The following is a 24,894-nucleotide window of genomic DNA, read 5'->3' on the forward strand; positions in this document are numbered from 1 at the left end:
ACTATAAACACTAAAATTAAGAAGGTACTGACAGTAACCAGGGGGGAGGTAGGAGGGGATAATGGTGGAAAAATGTGGAAGGGTTTTCAGGAACAACTATGAAGGATACATGGACAAAACCAAGGTGGGGTGGAATCAGGGGAGGGAGATGGGGATGGCAGGAATGGGAGGAGTAGTGGGAGGAAAAGGCAGACAAGCATACTTGAACAACAATGAAAAATTTGCATTACATGTCAAAAATTTATGAAATATCTAAATTCAGGGAACTTATATACTAAATAAAATTTTATTTTTGATATATTTTATTGATTATGCTATTACAGTAATCCCATTTTCCCCCCATTCACTCCCCTCCACCCTGCATACACCCTCCCACCCACATTCCCCCCCTTCAGTTCATGTCCATGGGTCATACATATAAGTTCTTTGGCTTCTACATTTCCCATACTATTCTTACCCTCCCCCTTTTTATTTTCTACTTACCATCTATGCTACTTATTCTCTGTACCTTTTTCCCCTCTCTCCCCCTCCAAAATCCTCACTGATACCCCTTCATGTGATCTCTATTTCTATGATTCTGTTCCTTTTCTAGTTGTTTGCTTAGCTTGCTTTGTTTTTGTTTTAGGTGTGGTTGTTAATAATTTTGAGTTTGCTGTCATTTTACTATACATGTTTTTAATCTTCTTTTTCTTAGATAAGTCCCTTTAACATTTCATCTAATAAGGGCTTGGTGATGATGAACTCCTTTAACTTGACCTTATTTGAGAAGCACTTTATCTGCCATTCCATTCTAAATGAAAGCTTTGCTGGATAGAGCAATCTTGGATGTAGGTCCTTGCCTTTTATCACTTCAAATACTTCTTTCCAGCTCCTTCTTGCCTGTAAGATCTCTTTTGAGGAATCAGCTGACAGTCTGATGTGAACTCCTTTGTAGGTCACTGTCTACTTTTCTCTTGCTGCTTCTAGGATTCTCTCCTTCATTTTATTCTTGGATAATGTAATTATGATGTGCCTTAGTGTGTTCCTCTTTGGGCACAACTTCTTTGGGACTCTCTGAGCTTCCTGGACTTCCTGGAAGTCTATTTCCTTTCCCAGATTGGGGAAGTTCTCCTCTATTATTTGTTCAAATATATTTTCTACTTGTTGCTCTTCCTCTTCTCCTTCTGGTAGCCCTATAATTTGGATGTTGGAATGTTTAAAGATATCCTGGAGGTTCCTAAGTCTCTCCTGATTTTTTTTATTCTTATTTTTTCATTCTATTCTAGTTGGATTTTTCTTCCTTCCTTTTGGTCCACACCATTGATTTGAGACCCAGTTTTCTTTCCATCACTATTGGTTCCCTGTACATTTTCCTTTATTTCACTTAGCATAGCCTTCATTTTTTCATCTAATTTGCGACCAAATTCAACCAATTCTGTGAGCGTCCTGATTACCAGTATTTTGAACTGTGCATCTGATAGGCTGGCTATCTCTTCATCACTTAGTTGTATTTTTTCTGGAGCTTTGATCTGTTCTTTCATTTGGGCCATTTTTTTACTTGACATACCTGTTACATAGTGAGGGATGAAGCCTTAGGTCTTCACCTGGGCAGGGTATCCCATGTGGCTATGTTGTGAGGTTGTATGTGCGAGAGGGTTCCAAGAGGGAACAATGGTGCTTGCTCCACTCCCTGCTGGATTTCAATCACTTCCCCTGCTTCCCACAAGTAAATTGGGCTCTTCTGGTGCTGATTCCCATGTGGGTGGGTTTGTGTACATCCTGGGACCCTGTGGGTCTCTCCAACGAATTCTCTGGTGAGGATGGGAGATTCTCTCACTCCCTCAAACTCCACAGGTGTTTTCAACCAGTGGTTTGAGGCTTTGTTTTCCTGTAATGGGGCCCTGGGTTGAGCAATCTGTCCAGTTCCCCACTTGTTTCTCCCAGTTTATCTGCATGCAAATATGGGACCTCCCAGTCTGCAATCTGTCACCTCACTGGGTCCGCTTGCTGCTGCTTTGCCAGCCAGCTGCAGCTTTCCACACCCTGCTCCACAATGCACGGCCTCACTGGGTTTGCCAGCCACCACCTTGCCTTCCCCAGTCCTCTAGTCACCACCTTGCTGCTGGTCCTCTCTGCCCAGCTGTCTGTCTCTACTCCTCCTACCAGTCTGGATGAATATGTCTTCTTTAATTCCTTGGTTGTCAGACTTCCATACAGTTTGATTATCTGTCAGTTCTGGTTGATTTTTGTTTTTAAATTGTTGTTGTCCTTCTTTTGGTTGTTCAAGGAGGCACAGTGTGTCTACCTATGCCTCCATCTTGGCTGGAAGTATTATTAAATAGAATTTTAAATAGCACACACCAATGCTATATTATAAGATAATAGTCATTTGGAAGATGAAATTCCCACTCAGTAAGCCATGAAAAAGCAGATAATACAAAATTTGGGGTGATTTAAGAGCATTAATGTGATTGATTAAATAAAATATTTTCATAAAGACAATAAAAAAGAACATTGGAATCATATCAAGCATATTCTCTAACCACAATGCTATGAAATTAAAAATCAGAAGAGAACATGAAAAAACACACAAAGACATGGAAGCTTAATAACATGTTATTAGACAATGAATGAGTGAACAATGAGGTCAAAAAGAAATCAAAGATACCATGAAACAAATGAAAATGAAGACACAAAAATTCAGAATCTGTGGGACACTGGGAAAGCAATACTAAGAAGGAAATTCATAGCATTACAGACCTATCTCAAAAAAAAACAACCCAGAAATAAACAATCTAACTTTACACGTAAAGAGACTGGGAAAAAAACCCATCAAACTAACCCCAAAGTGAGTAGAAGGAAGGAAATAATAAATTTCAGAGCCGAAAAAAATGAAATAAAGTCTACAAAACTGATACAAAAGATCAATGAATCCAAGAGCTGATTCTGTGAAAAGATAACCAAGAATGACATTTAACCAGACTCATCAAGAAAAAAAGAGAGAGGGCTCAAGTAAATAAAATCAGAAATGAAAGAGAAGAAATTACAATCAAACCAATAAATACAAAGGATTGTAAGAAAACCTTATGAACAAGTATATGCCAACAAACTGGACAACCTGGGTGAAATGAACAAATTTCTAGGAACATACAGTCTTCCAAAATTAAATCAGGAAGAAAAGAGAATCTGAATAGACAGATTACACCTAGTGAAATTGAAGTAGTAATCAAAACCTTCCAACAAACAAAAGCCTTGGATCAGATAGCCTCACAGGTAAATTTTAACAAAAATTCTGAGAAAAACTAATACCCCTCCTTCTCAAACTATTTGATAAAACTCAAGAGTAGGGAAGGCCCCCAAGCTCCTTTTATGAGGTCCATACTATCCTAATTCCAAAACCAGAAAAACACACTTACAAAGAAAGAAAATCATAGGCCAATATCCTTGATGAACATAGATGCTAAAATCCTCAAGAAAATATTAGCAAACAGAATACAGCAATGCATCAAAAAGGTCATACACCATTATTAAGTGGAATTTATTCTGGAATGCAAGGTTGGTACAACTTTCACAGATCAATAAATGTGATTCACCAAATAAACAAAATGAAGGATAAAAACCACATGATCTTATCAGTAGATGCAGAAAAAGCATTTGATGTAACTAAACACTGATTTATGATAAAAAACCTCTCAGTAAAGTTGTGTTAGAGGTAGTATACCTAAACATAATAAAGGCCATATATGACAAACCCATTGCCAGCATCATACTCAATGGCAAAAAATTATAAGTGTTCCTCTTAAGAGCTGGAACAAGACAAGGATGTCTGACTTCACCTCACGTATTCAACACAGCACTAGAAGTCTTAGCCACAGCAACCAGACAAGAAGAAATAAAGGCATCCAAATTGGAAAGGAAGAAGTAAAGCTGTCATTATTTGCAGATGACATGATACAGTACATAGAGAGCCTCCAAGATTTCACCAAGAAACTACTAGTGTTGTGGAAAATCCACCCACACGTGGGGAGATAATGAAGCATGAACTTTATTACCCGGGGGCCCAGAGGGGGTGGCTAACATCCAAATCTTCTGAGCACCGATCCTCACTCTCCCGGGGTTTAAATAGTCCCGGGCTTCCTACCTACGTGGCGAAGCAAGGTTACAGAAGCCGAATGCGGAAGTTAGGTCCAGCTACCTTATATGGGAGACAAAGAGAAAACTCAGGAGGAATTTGCAGAAGCAAGGAGCGAGGAGCTTATCATGGGAGTCTGTGTACGACCTTGAGTAACTGGCCGTTGCTTTGGTTACGACTTGTCAGCTTCTACAGTCCTGTGTGAAACTTTGCAAGTGTTACAGTTACAGAGCATAAGAAACCTTTGGAGTTTTCTTTTCCTGCCACACTAGAACTCATAAATGAATGCACCAAAGTAGCAGGATACAAAAATTAATATCCAGGAATCAGTGACATTTGATATGTGCCAATAATGAACCAACTAGGAAGAAGAATTTTTAAAAATCCCATTCATAATTGCTACAAAAACAAAATACCTAGGAATAGAGCTAGCCAAATATGTAAGAGATATGTGCTTGGAAAATTATAAGACATTGAAGAACGAAATTGAAGATACAAATAAGTGGAAACACACACAGTGTTCATAGATAGAAAGAATTAATATCATTAAAATGTCCATATTACCCAAAGAAATCTATAGACTCAATACAATTCCTATCAAGATTCCAATGATGTAGTTCAAAGAACTAGAGCAAATATTTCAAAAATTTATATGGAACCACAAAGAGCCCCACATTGCAACAGTGATCCTGAGAAAGAAGAATAGAGTTGGAAGAATCACACTACCTAATAGCAAACTATACTATAAGGCCATAATAATCAAAACTGCATGATACTAGCATAAGACAGACACATAAATCAATTGAACAGAATAGTGGGCCCAGAAATAAACCTACAACTTTATAGTCAATGAATATTTGACAGGGGAAGCAAGCACATACAAAGGGATAAACATAGTTTATTCAATAAACAGTGTTGGGAAAATTGGACAGATGTGTGCATAAAAATGGACCTACACCACATTCTTATGCCTCACACTATGATAGTTTCAAAATGGACCAAAGACTTAAATGTTAGACCCCAAACCATAAAAATCCTAGAAGAAAACATAGACAACAAAATCTCAGATATTGCTCATAGTACTATTTTATCAGATATATCTCCCAAGCAAGGGAAATAAAAGAAAAAATAAACAAACAGAACTACATCAAACTAAAAATATTTTGTACAGCAAAAGAAGTCAACAAAATAAAAAGGCAACCCACAGAATGGGAGACCATATTCATTGATACATCTGATAAGGGGTTAATATCCAAAATTTATAAAGAACTTACGAAACTCAACACCAACAAAACAAACAACCCAATTAAAAAACAGGCAAAGAACCTGAATAGACACTTCTCCAAAGAGGACATACAGATGGCCAATAGACATATGAAAAGATGCTCAACATCACTAATTATCGGAGAAATCGAATTAAAACCACAATGAGACATCACATCACACCTGTTAGAATAGCTATCATCAATAAAACAGCGAACAATATGTGCTGGCAAGAATGTGGAAAAAGGGGAACCCTTTTTCACTGTTAGTGGGAATGCAGATTGGTGCAGCCACAGTGGAAAGCAGTATGGAGATACTTCAAAAAATTATAAATGGATCTGCATTTCGACCCAATGATTCCACTTCTGGGAATATATCCAAAGGAACCCAAAACACTAATTTGACAGAACATAGGAACCCCTATGTTCATTGCAGCATTATTTACAATCACCAAGATACGGAAGCAGCCCAGGTGGCCATCAACAGATGGGTGAATAAAACAAGTATGGGACATTTATACGATAGAATACTACTCGGCACTAAAAAGGAAGACAATTTTACCCTGTGTAACAGTATAGATGGACCTAGAAAACATTACAGTAAGTGAAATAAGCCAATCAGAAAAAGACAAATATCGTATGATCTCACTCATATGTGGAATCTGATGAAAAAAATGATCTAACAAGCAAAACACTGACTCATAGATGGAGAGCAGAAGACAGCTGGTCATGGTTGGAGGTTAGGAGATGGAGGAATTGAGCAAAAAGGAAAAAGGACTCATGGAGGTAGACAAAAGAGTAGTGATTGATGGGGAGAGGAGGGTATAAGAAGACTAAAGGGTAATGGAAAACAGGGATGGAAGATGGCGGCTTTACTCTAGGCAGCATTTTTCTTGGCTTCTGTAAAGAGGAGGGAAACTCACGGATCGGTGGAGAAACAGAGCAAGTGGACTAGGTTTCCGAATCACTTTTGAAAGCAGGACATCAAAAATTATTGCAATCACTGAAAAACCAGACAGTAAGGACACTGCTTCAGGACAAAAGGGGCCCAGGGATCAGCGCGGGGTCTAGGGGTGTGCAGTCCCCAGGCCTGGTGCTCCTGGGCCTGCCTCAGGGCTCCCAGAAGAGGGGAGTCGCTGCTCCCTCCCCCAAATATGGGGGTGAGCAACTCCAGGGGAGAACGTGTTGCTAGAAGGAACAGATTGGCCAGTTGGACTGGGAAAAAATCGCCCAGGGACTATGAACATCCACCCAGAGACCTGGGAGAAGTGAGGGCCTCTAGCCAACACGACCAGGGGCAGCCTGGAAGAGCGCCCCGCACCCCTAGCCTGGTGGAAGTGCAGATTGGTGGAGAGCACAGAGCTGGGCCAGGCTCGGCTTGCGCCCCATAGGGAGGCCTGAATTGCGCGCTGTGATCCCGGAAGGGACATGACGCTTGGTGCGTTCCTACAGTAATGGCTCAGAAATTTCCAGCCAGCCCGAACGGGGGAGCCCGGATAGGCGCCAACACCCCTAGCCCGGTCGGTGTGCGGTTCAGCGGAGAACATGGAGTCGGAAAGGGCTCGGCTTGCACACCATCGGGAAGACTGACTTGAGCACGCTGTGAACCAGGAAGGGTCGTGGCGAGGCGCTTAGGGCGATCCTAGACCCCAATCTCAAAAGTTTGGGGGAGGGGTGTGCCCTTTTACGATTCCCAAGGACGGCGCAGTGAATCCCAAAACATCATGGGTGCCTCCTGAGATCATAGAGCTGGAACCCTGCAGGACCCTGGAGTCCGGAAGAACATGGAAGTGAGATCCAGAGAGCCAGTGTGCTCGGGAGTGCCCAGGGTACCTGACAGACTTGCTGAGATCTGGCTGGGAAGAGAGAGAAGCATTTCAAAGGTCCCTCAGCCAGCTGAAGCCAGCAAGATCAGAAAAACTGGTTTGGCCAGTTAGAAACCAACAAGAGATTTTTTTTTTTAATTTTGTTTTGTTTTGTTTTTGTGGCTGTTGTTGGTTGATTGATTTTATCTTGTGTTTTATGTGACATTTTATTTTTCAATTCTTATTATTTTTATCTCGCAATCCCTTATGTTTCTCTTCCATTCATCCTAATATTATTCTTTCCACTCCAAATTTATCTCTCCTGCACTACATCTTCTGCTTTTCTTTCCTTTTTTTTAATCTTGCAAGTTACTGTAGATTTGTATTATCTTTTTCTCACTTTTCCGACATTTTTTATTTTAATAATATTTTGGTATTCTTTTTCTTTCTGTATAATCTTCTTTGCTTGGCTGGTTATACTGTCATTTGATAGGCTCCCCCTGGTATCTTGTCACAATGTGTTGATAAGTTACTATCCTTCATCTGTGTTCCATTAATACACCTCTCAAGGTTCTATACTCTTTATTCTTGTTATCTAGACCTCATTGATTCTGCCACAAGACTGTCACTTTACTATTACTGTTAGTAAGACCTAGTCTATACAATTGTAAATACTACTCAATACCCCTACCTGATCTCAGCCCACTTTGAAATTTTCTGAACTATACTATTGTGGGGGTTGTCTCTATTCTTTTACACACTACTCCTATATACTAATCTTTAATCCAACTCTACCTTAGAATCTGACCTCCCACAGCCTCACAGCTTTCTAGATCCAATTAACAATCCTCCCGTCCCCAATAAGAGTCTTACCCTCTTTCCATCCTAAAATGTGGATAGTGGGGTGGAGGATCATGGTTAACACTATAAAGAGCCAAAGGATAACCCATCTCTTCTCTACTGGCTGCTAATGTAAATATCATAGTAGATTGTCTTGCTGTCTTAAACCATTTCACCTTACTCCTCCAACTGATCACAAAAAAGAGTAGGGGGAAGCTGTGAACACCAGGATACACGAAGGAGATTGCACCACTGAATCTCACAAATATTCTACCACAGAAGTTCACACCATAATTACAGGGAATCAGAACAGATCAATTTAACAAATAAGAAGAAAAAAGAAGAAACCCAGGAGCAATGAGAAAACAAAGAAACAACCCCCAATTGAAGGGAAATGAGGAAGCCTCAGGAAAAATGCTAAATGAAATAGAGGCAACTCAACTATCAGATAGTGAGTTCAAAACAATGATTATCAGGAAGTTCAATGAACTCACAATGAGCTATCAGAAATTAGAGGGAAACTACATAAATCTCACTGAAAACTATATAAACATGAAAAAGGAAATAGAAACTCTCAACAAAGGTCAAGAGGAAATGAAGAATACAATTTCTGAACTGAAGAACACAGGAGAAGGAATGAAAAGCAGGATTGATGAAGCAGAAGATCGGATTAGCGAGCTGGAGGACAAAGTAGAAAACAACATCCAGAAAGAGCAAGAAAAGGAAAAGAGGCTCAGAAAGAATGAAGAGGGATTAAGAGAAATGCAAGACAATATAAAATGTAATAATATCCGTATAATAGGGATACCAGAAGGAGAAGAAGAAGAAGAGCAAGGGATCGAAAATCTAGTTGAACAAGTAATGAAGGAGAACTTCCCTAATTTGATAAGAGAAAAAGTCACACAAATCCAGGAAACACAGAGAGTCCCAATGAAGAGGAACCCAAAGAGGCCCACCTCAAGACACATCATAATTAAAATGGCAAAATTTCAAGACAAAGAGAGAATCTTAAAGGCAACAAGGGAGAAAAAGGAAGTAACATACAAGGGAGCCCCAATAAGGCTAACAGCTGACTTCTCAATGGAAACACTTCAAGCCAGAAGAGAATGGCAAGAAATACTCCAGGTAATGAGAACCAGAGGTCTGCAACCAAGGCTACTATATCCAGCAAGGCTCTCAATCAAGATAGAAGGCCAAATAAGAAGCTTCCCAGGCAAAAGAAGTCTGAAAGAATACACCTCGACTGAACCAGCTCTGCAAGAGATCCTAAAAGGACTGCTTTAAGGAAGGGGGGAGAGAGAGAGAGAGAGAGAGAGAGAGAGAGGAACACACGTACATAAAAGACAATGAATAAGTACCTATCAATAATAACCTTAAATATAAATGGATTAAATGCTCCAATAAAAAGACATAGAATAGCTGAATGGATAATAAAAAATGACCCATATATCTGCTGTCTACAAGAGACCCACCTCAGGATAAAAGACCTACACAGGCTGAAAGTGAAGGGCTGGAAACAAATCTTCCAAGCAAATAGACAGGAAAAAAAAGCCGGGGTAGCAGTACTCATATCAGACAAAATAGACTTCCAAAAAAGGTCCATAAAGAGAGACCCAGAATGTCCCTTCATAATACTCAAGGGAAATATCCATCAAGAAGACATAAATATTGTAAATATATATGCACCCAACATAGGAGCACCCAAATACATAAAGAAAATCTTAGAGGACTTCAAGAAAGATATGGACAGCAACACAATTATAATGGGAGATTTTAACACCCCACTATCAAAAATGGACAGATCTTCCAAACAAAATATCAACAAAGATATTGTGGCATTGAAAAATACCCTTCATGAAATGGGCTTTACTGATATCTACTGAGCCCTCCATCCAAAAGAAGCTAAATATACATTCTTTTCAAATGTACACGGAACATTTTCAAAGCTAGACCACATGATAGGGCACAAAACAAGCCTCAAGAATTTCAAGAAAATTGAAATCATACCAAGCATTTTCTCAGACCACAAGGGACTGAAGCTAGAAACCAACCCGAAGGAAAAAAAAACCCAAAAACACTCAAAATCATGGAGATTAAATAGCATGCTATTAAACAATGAATGGGTCAAGAATGATATTAGGGAAGAAATCAAAAGGTTTCTGGAAACAAATGAAAACGAACTCACAACAACCCAAAACTTATGGGACACAGCCAAGGCAGTCCTGAGAGGGAGGTTCATAGCGATACAGGCCCACCTAAAAAGGTCAGAAACATTCCAAACAAACAACCTAACCCTACGTCTACAAGAACTCGAGGAACAACAACAAAGGCAGCCCAGAGAAAGCAGAAGGAAGGAAATAACCAAGATCAGAGCAGAATTAAATGACATAGAGACTAAAAGCACAATTCTAAGGATCAATGAATCCAGGGGCTGGTTCTTTGAAAAGATAAACAAAATCGACAAGCCTTTAAGCAGACTCATCAAGAAAAAAAGAGAGAAGACCCAAATAGACACAATCAGAAATGAAAGAGGAGAGATTACAACAGATACCACAGAAATACAAAGGGTTGTAAGAAATTACTACAAAGAGCTGTATGCCAAAACATTTGAAAACCTAGATGAAATGGACAAATTTCTAGAAAAATATAATCTTCCAAAACTCAATGAAAAAGAAGCAGAAAGTCTGAACAGACCAATAACAACAAAAGAAATTGAAGCAGTAATCAAAAAACTCCCAACACACAAAAGCCCTGGACCAGATGGTTTCACAGGAGAATTCTATAAAGCATTTAAGGAAGAGCTAACCCCTATCCTTCACAGACTATTCCCAAAAATCCAAAAAGATGGGAGACTCCCAAACTCTTTTTATGAGGCCAACATCATCCTAATTCCAAAACCAAATAAAGACACAACAAAGAAAGGAAACATCAGGCCAATATCACTGATGAACATTGACGCTAAAATCCTCAACAAAATACTGGCAAACCGCATCCAACAATACATTAAAAAGATCATACACCATGACCAAGTGGGATTCATTCCAGGGATGCAAGGATGGTTCAATATTCACAAGTCAGTAAATGTAATACATCACATAAACAAAAGCAAAGACAAAAACCACATGATCATATCAATAGATGCAGAGAAAGCATTTGATAAGGTACAGCACCCATTTATGATAAAAACACTCAGCAAAGTGGGAATAGAGGGAGCATTCCTCAACATAATAAAGGCCATATATGAGAGACCTACAGCCAACATCATACTCAATGGGCAAAAATTAAAATCTTTTCCACTAAGATCAGGAACAAGACAAGGCTGTCCACTTTCACCACTTCTATTCAATATAGTACTGGAAGTTTTAGCCACAGCGATCAGACAAGAAAAAGAAATAAAAGGCATCCAAATTGGAAAGGAGAAAACAAAACTGTCACTGTTTGCAGATGACATGATAGTATACATAGAAAATCCTATAGACTCTACCAAAAAACTGCTTGACCTAATAAATGAATTTGGCAAAACAGTGGGATACAAAGTCAATATCCAGAAATCAAAGGCATTTCTGTACACCAACAATGAAACAGCAGAAGCAGAGATCAAGGAAAAAATCCCATTTGAAATAGCAAAAAAGAAAAATAAAATATCTAGGAATAAACCTAACCAAAGAGGTAAAAGACCTGTATTCAGAAAAATACACAACACTGAAGAAAGAAATTAAGGAAGACACAAACAAATGGAAACATATACCATGTTCATGGATTGGAAGAATTAATATCATCGAAATGTCCATACTACCCAAAGCAATTTACACATTCAATGCAATTCCTATTAAAGTGCCAATGGCATATTTCACAGACATAGAACAAACACTTCAAAAATTTATATGGAATTATAAACAACCCCGAATAGCTGCTGCAATTTTGAGAAAGAAGAGTAAAGTAGGAGGGATTACAATACCTGACACTAAACTATACTACAATGCCACTGTAATCAAAACAGCCTGGTACTGTCATAAAAACAGGCACATAGACCAATGGAACAGAACAGAGAGCCCAGAAATTAGCCCAAATCTCTATGGTCAATTAATATTTGACAAAGGAGGCAGCAACCTAAAATGGAGTAAAAATAGCCTCTTCAACAAATGGTGTTGGGAGAACTGGACAGCCACGTGCAAAAAAATGAAACTTGAGCACCAACTTACACCATATACAAAAATAAATTCTAGGTGATTAAAGACTTAAATATAAAATGTGACACCATTAAAATCTTAGAGGAGAACGTAGGTAGGAAAATCTCAGATATTTCACGAAGAAACTTTTTTACTGACTTGTCCCCTAGAGCAAGGGACATAAAGGAAAGAATAAACAAATGGGACCTCATCAAAATTAAAAGCTTCTGCACAGCTAAAGAAAACTTGTCAAAATTTAAAGAGAACCAACTGTATGGGAAAACATATTTGCCAATGATACCTCAGACAAGGGTTTAATCTCCAAAATATATAAAGAGCTTACACGACTGCACTCTAAGAAGACAAGAAATCCAATTACAAAGTGGGCAAAGGACTTGAACAGACACTTCTCCAAGGAGGACATACAGAAAATCCAAAGACACATGAAACGATGTTCAATATCGCTAGCTATCAGAGAGATGCAACTTAAAACCACGATGAGATACCACTTCACACAAGTCAGAATGGCCATCATAAACAAAGCAACAAACAACAAGTGTTGGGGAGGTTGTGGATGAAAGGGATCCCTAGTGCACTGCTGGTGGGACTGCAGACTGGTACAACCACTATGGAAAGCAGTATGGAACTTCCTCATAAAACTAAAAATGGATCTGCCTTTTGACCCCGCAATACCACTGCTGGGACTCTATCCTAAGAATACTAAAACACCAATTCAAAAGAACCTATGCATCCCAATGTTCATAGCAGCACAATTTCCAATAGCTAGATGCTGGAAGCAACCAAGATGCCCATCAGTAAATGAATGGATCAAAAAACTATGGTACATTTACACAATGGAATTCTATGGAGCAGAAAGAAAGAAGGAGCTCCTACCCTTTGCAACAGCGTGCATGGAGCTCGAAAACATTATGCTAAGCGAAACAAGCCAGGCAGTGAAAGACAAATACCATATGATCTCACCTTTAACAGGAATCTAAATAACAAAACAAAGAAACAAGCAAAATATAACCAAAGACACTGAAATAGAGGTCAGGCTGACAGTGCCCACAGAAGAGAGTAGAGGCAATTTCAGGGAACAGTGGGAATGGTTCACGGGAACAAACTGAAAGGACACATGGTCATAAACTAAGGGGAGGGTGGTAATGGGAGGGAAGTGGGGAGGGGTGGGGGGGGCTGGATTGGTAGTAAAAAGGAGAAAACTGTATCTGAACAATGATTAAAATAAAATTAAAAAAAATGTCCATACTACCCAAATAAAATCTTATATTTTGTATCAAAAAAAGGGTAATGGAAAACAAACATGATAAAGATTAAATGAAAAACACAGGACTGAAAAAGAAAAATAAACACACAAAAAGAAACAAATTAATTTGCTTGCAGTTTTGCGAGTCAGAAGCCTGATGAGTCAATGGGCTGAAATCTACAATCTGCAGGACTGGGTTCCTTCTGGAGGCTTCAGGGAGAACCCATTTTCTCTCCTTCCCCAGTTTCTCCTGCCACTAGACCCTTTCTCCATCTTCAAAGCCAGCCATGCAGCATCTTTCAGTCTCCCACTGATTGCAACTATTCTTCCCTCTTGTTCCAAATGTTGGGACCACAGTGAGTACATCAGTCCCACCTACAGGATCATGGCCTATCTTATCTTAAAGTTAGCTGATTAGCCACACTATTCCATGTGCTACTTTAATTCTCCTTTTCAATGAAAAGTAACATATTACAAGTTTCTGGAAATTATGATGCAGACATCTTTGTTGATGTAGAATAAAGGTTCTTATTCTGCCTACTGAAAAATGTTTACAACAATATATTCCATGGTGTCACATGAGGGCACTTATGTAAAAGAATCAAATAAGGTATTTTTCAGAAGTATATCATATGATGTCATTCATGAATCCTTATTTAAAATAACTGAACAATGATTTTATAACAGCTTCTGTAATGATTAAATGTGCATTCTGCATTCAAAATTGCATGGAAAATGATTTTTGGTTCTGAAGACCTAAATCTACCTTCCCCTGACTTGAACACAGCCACAGCCTTACTACTCCAAGTGTGGTCCAGATACCAGCACCTGAAACATCAACACCACCTGGAACTTGTTTGATTCAAAGAAGCCCTGGGTCCACCAGGATGTGACTTATGTGCACCTTGGAGCTGGGTAAGTGCTGATCTAGACTAGGCTTTCTCACCTTCTTGTGTTGACAATAAGGGTGGGATAATTATTTGTGATGGACACTGTAGGTGGTTAGTAGCCTCTCTCCATAAGTTTCAGGCGCAAAATCATCTCAAGTGGAGAATCATTGGCCCTGAGTTTGAAAACTGGAAGCAATCAGAGAGATTCCAATCAAGGCCCACCCCTCACTCAGTTCATAACTTTGAGAAAATACTAAACTCCTTCCAGTCCCATTTCTGCAAAGGGGAATGGTGTTCATATCAGTAATACCTCATAGAATGGACTTTTCAAAAATTTAAATCAGACAAATTCAATAAAATACTAGACTTAGATTATATGGTATAAAACAAACAAAATGTATATTTCATAATTAAATATTTTATAATGAGGCACTAAATGACAGCTTATAACCTGTGACATAAGTAAGAAATTTCTAATTATTTTGACAAATGTGCCAGGTAGGAAAAGAGAGTGGTGGTCAGGACTGCATATCAAAGGAACAGAGCACCCCCTCTCTTTGAAGGGGGATAGCAATGCTCTGGAGACATCAGGGCTGTGTCCCCACCAAAATTCAGTGCTTTAAGGGCTTTCAGGAACACATGGACAAAACCAAGGGGGAGGATGAGAGCAAGGGAGGGAGGTGGATTTGGAGGGGGTGAGGGAGAGGGGTGGGGAGAAAATATGGACAACTGTAATTGAACAATAAAATAATTTAAGTAAAAAAGAAAAAGAAATTTAGTGCTTTAAAGATCAAAGAAACCTGGTCTTGGACTAAGACTGTGGAGAAAATGTTAACTCAGTGTTGGAATAAGTAGATGGTAAGACTTCTGGGAAGCAGGTTGGATCCAAGATAAGTAGTCATAAAACCTAAATCCACCTGACTTCTAACCTGGTCTCCAGAGATCTGAGAATCATTATGAAAAATTCCTTTCTATTTATTCCAGAGGCCCAGAGGGAAATTATGTACTTAGATGTTGGAAAACAAGAGAGAAATGTGCCTGATGAGCAGATACTCAAAGAGCTGTAAATATCTCTCCCACTGCTGCTGTCCCTCAGCTTGTACAATGTTGCTGGACAAACATGGTTGTTGCTGCTGATTCCTAAGTCTGGCTTGGGAACTGATGCTTCACTCCTTCTGGCTGTTTTGTGTGGGACAGAGCTTCAGTCTCCATCATCCATCATTCAGGAACCAATTCTGACTTCCAAACAGAGACCAGGAAACCTGTCCAGGGGAGTCTGAGAGCCTGGTAGGTACATCAGGAAAGGGTCAGAGAATCTGGAACCTCACAACTTTTACCTGAGGTACTGCAACCCTAATCAGCCTAGCCCCGAGATCAGACATCTCTGTTTGTATTCCTAGTTAAGGGATAATTTATACTTAATTACTCCATATATTAGTAAGGATGCATCTGTTCGAATCTGCACTCCAGGGTCATGGCTGACAATTAAGTGTTAGGACTGGGAGTCCAGTGGGAAGACGCTGCACAATGAGTGAAATGCAGGAAATGGTTGCAGGCAAATGAAAACACTTCTCAGAGAGTTTTGCTGTTTTCTGAAATGAAATGGAGTATTAGGTGTGGAGAGCAGTGCAGTGAAGTGAGAGTGTGTGTAATAAAATTCTAAGCCAGGGTGCCTTTGAGCATGTTGTGTATTCATTGAAAAGATCCAGCCAGTGAGGCAGACGGCACCTTGGAGCAGCAGTTAGTGAGGCAGACATTGCAGTAACTTCTCTCATGCTGTGTATTTGCATGAGAGTATATTTAATAAGTGTAAAGGGGAATACTAAATAGTTTTTTCTCATTACTGGTAAAAAACATATTTTGGGATTTTGTGTCCTTTTACTTTCTATATTAAACAGTTAGTAGAATATCCTATCCCACACTTAACCTGTTCCTGCAGTGGGCATATTTCTATGGTTTCAATAAGAGGTCCTGTCATGCTCTTGGGGAATATAACATGAGGACTGACAGAGTATAGTGTGCTGAGTAATAAGTTTTGACAATTTGGTGATGAAAAAATTAAGGTCACACTTTGGACATTAAATCTTAATGACACCAAGATGTCCTAGTTCAGTGTTTGCATTTATGCCATGAAGACTTCACTGTACCACTTAATGGGATAGAATATTTCCAATAATTTCAATATTTCTTTTCTAGTTTCCTTGGATTTTCAAAGTTAAATGCCTACTTGAGAAAGCTAATGAGTGCCGAGATTTAAGCTCAACCCCTCCATTACATGTCACTGAAGGAGTGACTATTAGACTGCCTAGACTGCTGGGAAGCACTCCCACACCAGTTGTTCTCAGTGAGCACAGATATGGGCGTACAGTTCTAAGTGTTAGAGCCTGGCTCGAGTCTCACTGGCTAATCTCAAGGTATCTGCAGGGCTGGGCTCCCCCTAGAGGCTCAAGGGAGAATCTGTTTTTTCCTCAACTCGAGTTTGTATTCTGACCACCTGCATTCCTTGGCTCAGGGCCCTTCCTCCTTCATAAAAGCCAGCAGTGTCATATTTTCTCCTGGTCTCCTTCTCTGCATCTAGGGGAGCACTGTGCTGACCTTAGTCCTCCCGGATGATCCTGGCTCACCTTCTACCTTAAATCAGCAGATTAGGAGCCCTGTTCCTTCAGCTACCCTCATTCACCCCTTGTTATAAAAAATAACATATTCAAATGTACTGGGAAATAGGATGTGGACATCTTACAGAAGTCCAAATCTTGCCTGCTAAAAATTGTTTTTCAGGTGTGTATTCTTGTGTCAGTCAAGGGCCCTTACACAAAGGAAGCACAGATTCAATCATAGCCTCTGGAATGGGTGAATACGCTTTTCCTTCAAAACCCCATGCAGAGACTATATTTGGATCACAGGAATGAAAGTGACTGCAACTGAGTCTAACACAGAACCACAGCGTTTCTTCCCAGAGAGTGGTCCACAGACCAGGACCTGCAGCATCAATACCACCTGGGTGCTTGTCAGAAACACAGCTTCTCTGAGCCTGAAGGATCTGCTGAAGCAGATTCCACATTTGAACCAGATCCTGGAGTCTCTATGTGCATTTGAAACTGAAGAAGTACTGGTCTAAACTAGGTTCTGTCACCCTTTACCATTGACATTTAGGGAGGGATAATGATATGGGAGAAGTTTAGTGTGTGTGCATGCATTGTAGGTGTTTAGTGGTATCCCTTCAGGCATTGCCAGATACTGTGGGGGCAAAATCATTTGTTGTCAATATCCACTGCCTAGAAGCAACCTGAAAAAATTATACCCATGGCCCATCACATGCTCTAATATTACCTTTGAGCAAATCACTAAACCCCTTCAGCTCCTCCCTAAGACTTTGGTACGGGCTGCTCCCTCTCCTAGGCACACAATTGCCTACATAACCATGATCTCTGTCCCTTTCTCCCTTGTGTACTGTGCTCAAATGTCACTTGTTGGCAGGTCTCACCTAAAAACCCTTGAGAAATAGAATGATCTCGTCACTTTTTAATTTAGACCTGCTTTTGTTTTCTTCATAGGATTTGTTACCATCTGTTGTTATATTTATTTCTATTATTTACTTCTATATTCTTTGCCCAATATTGGCTTGTAGGGACTTGTGTTCTTCAGAACCCTCCACTCACAGTGCAGACAGTGCCCAAAATATGGTCACTACTCAATTTGTATTCCTGAAATACATGATATATTTCTCATTAAAACTGCAGAATACTACACAGCAGAAATAAATGGATGGAACTGGAGAACATTATGCTAACTTAAAATAAGCTAGGTGGTGAAAGAAAAATACCATATGATCTCACCTACAATTTGAACCTAATCAACAAAACAAATAAGCAACAAAATACAACTAGAGACATTGAAACAAAGAACAAATTAACAGTAACCAGACAGCAGGGAGGAGAGGGATGATAGGGGACAGTAGGGAAAGGGACATCAAGGAACATGTATAAAGGACACAAGGACAAAGCCAAAGGGAGTAGCTTCAGGGGTGGGAGGCAGGAAATGGTGGGGCGGGGGTGCGTGGTGGGGAGAAAATGGAGGCAACTGTACTTGAACAACAATTTTTAAAAATGTAGTATTCCTGACACCTTAGAAAAAAAGTAGGTTGGGACAAAAATTCCTACTCTGAGATGACACAGAAAATTCCTAAAGCAAAACAGATCTGTCCCAAAAGATGAAATTGTATTTCTTGACTGCAAAATATAAACCGTAGCATTGGAGCTTTGCGAGTAATTTTGGCTAATATGAAAATTACTCCTGTTCTCTTTCTCCTTCTTGAAAGTCAGCTCCACCTCATGGATTCAGGGAACCTTACAAGAGTGTCAGAATTTCTTCTCCTGGGACTATCAGAGGACCCAGAGCTGCAGCCCCTCCTATTTGGCCTGTTCCTCTGCATGTACCTGATCACTGTGTTGGGAAACCTGCTCATCATCCTGGCCGTCAGCTCAGACTTCCACCTCCATACACCCATGTACTTCTTCCTCTCCAACCTGTCCTTGGCTGACATCTGTATCACCTCCATCACCATCCCAAAGATGCTGCTGAACATCCAGACACAGAGCAAAGTCATCACCTATGCAGGCTGCATCACCCAAATGTATTTTTTTACACTATTTGGAGGTTGGGACCACTTCCTTCTGACTGTGATGGCCTATGACCGCTTTGTGGCCATCTGCCACCCCCTGCACTACATGGTCATCATGAACCCCTGGCTCTGTGGACTGCTGGTTCTGGTTTCCTGGATCTTGAGTGCCCTGGATTCCTTGCTACAATGCTTGATGGTGTTGCATCTATCCTTCTGTCCACACTTGGAAATCCCCCACTTTTTCTGTGAACTTAATCAGATGACCCAACTTGCCTGTTCTGACAATTTTCTTAATAACATTGTGATGTATTTTGCAACTGTGCTACTGGGTGGTGGTCCCCTGGCTGGGCTCCTTTACTCTTACTCTAAGATAGTGTCCTCCATACGAGCAATCCCATCAGCTCAGGGGAAATATAAAGCATTTTCTACCTGTGTGTCTCATCTGTCAGTTGTCTCCTTATTTTATGGTACAAGCCTAGGTGTATATCTCAGCTCTGCCGGTACCCACCACTCCCAGTCAAGTGCAACAGCCTCAGTGATGTACACTGTGGTCACACCCATGCTGAACCCCTTCATCTACAGTCTCAAGAACAGAGACATAAAGGGGGCCCTGAAAAGATTCTTTAGGGTGTCTGGTAAATTAGGGACCATAATCCTGAATCAGAAAATGTGACCTTGATTTCTCGGCTCTAAGAGGAAAATCAGAAAGTGTTTCTTTAATCAGATTGTGGTTTGCAAACTTGCTCCTTTTTTTCTGTGTTGCAATTTCCATTTCTTTGAGTTTGACTTCTCCATACTATTTAAATTACTTAATGCCAGACACTTTTTCCCCTTTCTCCTTATTCTAAGCTCAACATAGTTTTTTTCCCCCTGGATCAGAACTTTTTGTAAATTACAGTTTATTTCACAGCAACATGGATTTCTTAAGAATCATATCTTCTGAAATGACATACATTGTTGTAAGTAAGTTGGTCTTGTTTTATAAATAGAATAGTCATAAGTTGTATTACCATGTGGAATATTTTCACTTTGTTACTCACACCATTAATATACTTGCATTCGAGGAAAATGTGAAACATCAATTTTAACTTTTGTGTCCCTCTTTCTTTGTACATCAGTACCTTAGTGGCTTTCCCTGAGGATGTAGACTTGACTATTGTTCCTTGTAAATCTCAGACTGTTGACAGTGATACTATAGGATATGAAGGCTGGGGGTTAGCCTTGGGCCCTGCATCTTGTTCCTCAGACTACACTTAATGTTTTGGCTGGATGGCCTCTTGTGGTCCTTATTATAATTGCAACAACCATCAGGGAACTCTGAAAACATAAAGTTTATTTCTCATTGGTCCTGGAGGGTCACAGCATCCTGAGGGACACAGAAAGTCTCTCAATGGGGGGCAAGGAGGAGGAGGGAGAGAGAGAGAAAGAACAGACTGAGTTGGATGGGGAGGCTTGGGTGCTTCACTAGAAGCCTATTTATCACACAGCTGGCAGTAGGATTATATGAGATAAATGTCTTTGAAATAGATGCCTCATACATCACAAGTGTAATGTCACTCTGGCTGGCGTGGCTCAGTGGACTGAGCACAGCCTGTGAACCAAAGGGTGGCTGGTTCAATTCCCAGTCAGGGCACATGCATGGGTTGCGGGCCAGGTCCCCAGTACAGGATGTGACAGTGGCAATCACACATGGATGTTTCTCTCCCTCTCTTTCTCCCTCCCTACCCCTCTGTCTAAAAATAAATAAATAAAATCTTTTTAAAAAGTATAATGTCAGGCATTTACACTAGAAACATACCACTGGGTTTTATAACCAATCTTCCAGTTTTATTGTTTTATTCAGCTCAGTGTCCAGAAAACCTACCATAGTACCTGGAAAAAAAAAACCAAACAATTATCAAGTATACGAGATCTGTCCAGAAGGTATTCAGCCATGTAATGTGAAAAATAGAGACCTTTATAGAAGAAGATACAAGATATAAGAGACATTGTACAGAGGACAATTCTTCTGAATTGGTGTCTTGGAATCCTTAGGGTATAATCCCAGCAATGAAATCACTAGGTGTAAAGGCAGTTCCATTTTTAATTTTTTTAAAGACTCAATTTATTTATTTTTAGAGAGAGGGGAAGGGAGCGAGAAAGAAAGGGAGAGAAACATCAATATGTAGTTGCTTCTCACATGTCCCCCACTGGGGACCTGGCTGGCAACCCAGGCATGTGCCCTGACTGGGAATTGAACCAGAAACCCTTTAGTTCGCAGCCTGCACTCAATCCACTGAGCTACACCAGCCAGGGCCATTTTCAATTTTTTGAGAAACTTCCATACTGTTTTCCACAGCGGTTAAACCAGTCTCCATTCTCACCACAATGCACTGGAGTTGCCTTTCCTCCACATCCTTGCCAGCACTTGTTTGTTGATTTATTAATGATAAGTATTTTGGCAGGTGTGAGGTGATATCTCATTGTGGTTTTAATTTGCACCTCTCTGATGTCTGATGATGTTCAGAATTTTTTCATAAGTCTATAGGCCATTTGTATGTCCTCCTTGAAGCAGTGTCTCTTCAGGTCCTTTGCCCATTTTTTTTCCAGTTCTTTTTTTTTTTTTTTTACTGTGGTTCAAGTATAGTTTTCTGCCTTTTCCCCCTCATCCCTCCTCACTACCCAAGCCCTCCCTGCCTCCCTCCCCCATTTCCACTGCCCCTTGTTATTGTCTGTATGTCCTTTATAATTGTTCCTGTAAACCCTTCACCCTTTCCCCCCATTATCCCCTCCCCCACCTCCCCTCTGATCACTGTTGGATTGTTTGTTTTCCTGGTGTTGAGTCATATGAGTTCTTTATATATTTTGGAGATTAAAATCTTGTCCAGTGTATTATTGGCAAATATCCCCATCCAGTTAGTTCCTTTTTCATTTTGATGGTTTCTTTAGCCATGTAGAAGCTCTTTAATTTGATGTAGTCCCACTTGTTTACTTTTTTCTCTATCTCCCTTGCCCTAGGTGATATATCCGCTAAAATATTGTTACATGAGATATATTCAATTTTACTGCCTATGTTTTCCACTAGGATTTTTATGGCATCCTGGCTTACATTTAAGGCTTTTATATAGTTTAGTTTACCCAGGTGTATTTTATAATATGGTGGTTTAGTCTCTTTTTTTTTTCAAGTACCAGTCCAGTTCTCATGACACCATTTATTTAAGAGATTGTCTCTATGCCATTTTAGGTTTGTGCCCCTTTGTCAAATATTAATTGACCATAAAGACATGGTTTCATTTCTGGACTCCCTATTCTGTTCCACTGATCTGTGAGTCTGTTCTTATGCCATTACCAGACTGTTTTGACCACAGTGGCTTTGTAGTATAGTTTTGTATCAGGTATTGTGCTCCCTCCAACTTGTTCTTCTTCTCAAGATAGCTGAGATTATTCAAGGTCTTTTTCTTTTTCTTGGTTCCATATATATTTTTGGAACATTTGTTCTAGTCTGTGAAATGTGCTATCAATAATTTAATAAGATTTGCATTGAATCTATAGATTGCTTTAAGTAGTATGGATATTTTAGTGATGTTAATTCTTCTAATACATGAACATGGTATATGCTTCCACTTATTTGCATCTTCCTCAATTTTTTTCTTTGGTGTACTATAGTTCCAAGTACAGGCCTTTTAACTCCATGATTAATTTTATTCCTAGGTATGTTTTATTTTGTTGTTGCTGTAGTAGGTTGAGTTTTTTTCTTTGTTTCTCCTCCTGATAGTTCATCATTGGTGTACAAAATGCCATTAATTTCTGAATATTGGCTTTGTATCCTGCTACTTGCTGAATTTACTTATTAGATCTAGCAGTTTTTTTCATGGAGCCTATAAGGTTTTCTGTGTCCACTATGGTGACATCTTTGAATAATGACAGTTTTATGTATTTTTTTTCCAATTTGGATGTTTTTATTTCTTCCCCTTGCCTGATCACTGTGCCTAGGAATTGCACTACTCTGCTGAATAAGAGTGGTGAAAGCAGACCCCTTTGTCTTGATCTTGATCTTAAGGGAAATGCTTATAGTTTCTGTCCATTGAGTATGATACTGGTAGTTGGTTTTTCATATATGGCCTTTTTCATGTTTGGATATGCTCCCTCTATTCCCACTTTGTTGAGTGTTTTTATCATAAGTCAGTGCTGGATAATATCAAATAATTTTTCTGCATCTATTGACATGATCATGTGATTTTTATCTTTCACTTTGTTTATGTGATGTATCATGTCCAAATTTAAAATTTTTAGACTTCCAGCCAAGATGCAAGCATAGGTAGATACACAGTGCCTCCTTGAACAACCAAAATAAGGACAACAACAAATTTAAAAACAAAAAATAACGAGAACTGCCAGAAAATTGAAATGGCACTGTATGGAAGCCCAACAACCAAGGATGTAAAGAAAAAAATAATCCAGACCGGTAGGAGGATGGAGATGCGCAGCTGGAGTGGAGAGGTCTCACAGCAAGGAGGCAGCTGGAGGACTGGGGACAGGCAAGGCAGCAGCTGGTGGAGCAGGCAGTCGCACAACTGCATGCAGATAAACTGGGAGGAACAAGTAGGGCACAAGATAGACCATGCAACCCAGGGTTCCAGTGCAGGGAAATAAAGCCTCAAAATTTCTGACTGAAAAAATTTGATGGGGTTGTGGCAGCAGGAGAAACTCCCAGCCTCACAAGAGTGTCCATTGGAGAGACCCAGAGTCCTAGAATGTACACAAAACCACCCACTTGAGAATCAGCACCAGAAGGGCCAATTTGTTTGTGGGTAGTGGAGAAAGAGACTGAAAGCCAGCCAAGAGCTGAACAAGTGGGACTGTTCCCTCTCAGACTCCCTCCCCCACACACAGTGCTACAATGAAACACGGCAAATACCTAACTCTGGCAAATACCTAAGGCTCTGTCCCTTACTATGGAACAGATACACTGAGACAAAAAATATGGCCCGAATGAAAGAACAGATGGAAGTTCCAGAAAAAATACAACTCAACAACAAGGAGATAGCCAATCTATCAGATGCAGAGTTCAAAACACTGGTAATCAGGATACTCATGGAATTGGTTGAGTTTGGTCACAAAATAGAGGAAAAAGTGAAGGCTATAGAAAGTGAAATAAAAGAAAATGCACAGGGAACCAACAGTGATGGGAAGGAAACTGGGACTCAAATCAATGGCTTGGAACAAGAGGAAGAATAAACATTCAACCAGAACAGAATAAAGAAACAAGAATTAAAAAAAATGAGGAAAGACTTAGGAACTTCTAGGACAACTTCAAACATTCCAAAATCCAAATCATAGGGGTGTCAGGAGAAGAGGAAGAGCAAGAAGTTGAAAACATAATGAAGGAGGCCTTCCCCAATCTGGAAAAGGAAATAGACTTCCAGGAAGTCCACAAATCCTACGGAGTACCAAAGAAGTTGGATCCAAGGAGGAACACACCAAGACACATCATAACTACATTACCCAAGATTAAAGATAAGGAGAGAATCTTAGAAGCAGCGAGAAAAAGGGAGACAGTTACCTACAAAGGACTTTCCATCAGACTGTCAGCTGATTTCTCAAAAGAGACCTTGCAGGCATGATGGGGCTGGAAAGAAGTATTCCAAATCATGAAAGGCAAGGACTTACATCCAAGATTGCTCTATCCAAGATTGCTCATATAGAATAGAAGGGCAGATAAAGTGCTTCTCAGATAAGGTCAAGTTAAAGGAGTTCATCATCACCAAGCCCTTATTTTATGAAATGTTAAAGGGAATTATCCAAGAAAAAGAAGATAAAAAACATGTACAGTAAAATGACAGCAAACTCACAATTGTTAACAACCACACCTAAAACAAAAACAAACTAAGCAAACAACTAGAACAGGAACAGGACAACAGAAATAGAGATCACATGGAGGGTTATCAGTGGG

The 24,894-nt window shown here is 39.8% G+C and overlaps 1 protein-coding gene across 1 annotated transcript; it reads left to right on the forward strand.

Annotated features, from left to right (window-relative positions):
- Positions 1-18,771: 18,771 nt before the first annotated feature.
- LOC123828555 (olfactory receptor 7A10-like) lies at positions 18,772-19,635 on the forward strand. The gene is made up of 2 exons (XM_045853602.1): positions 18,772-19,126; positions 19,412-19,635. Exons 1-2 carry the CDS (start codon positions 18,772-18,774, stop codon positions 19,633-19,635), a joined length of 579 nt encoding a protein of 192 aa, XP_045709558.1.
- Positions 19,636-24,894: the final 5,259 nt, after the last annotated feature.

The sequence above is a fragment of the Phyllostomus hastatus genome, unplaced genomic scaffold, assembly GCF_019186645.2.
Source record: "Phyllostomus hastatus isolate PE091 unplaced genomic scaffold, TTU_PhHast_1.1 phas_contig_98, whole genome shotgun sequence".
Lineage (NCBI taxonomy): Eukaryota > Metazoa > Chordata > Mammalia > Chiroptera > Phyllostomidae > Phyllostomus > Phyllostomus hastatus.

Coding starts and splice junctions, on each gene's coding strand:
- LOC123828555 (XM_045853602.1), top strand. CDS start 18,772: ATGTACCTGATCACTGTGTTGGGAAACCTGCTCATCATCCTGGCCGTC. Junction 19,127..19,411: donor TCTGGTTTCCTGGATCTTGA/GTGCCCTGGATT, acceptor CTCATCTGTCAG/TTGTCTCCTTATTTTATGGT.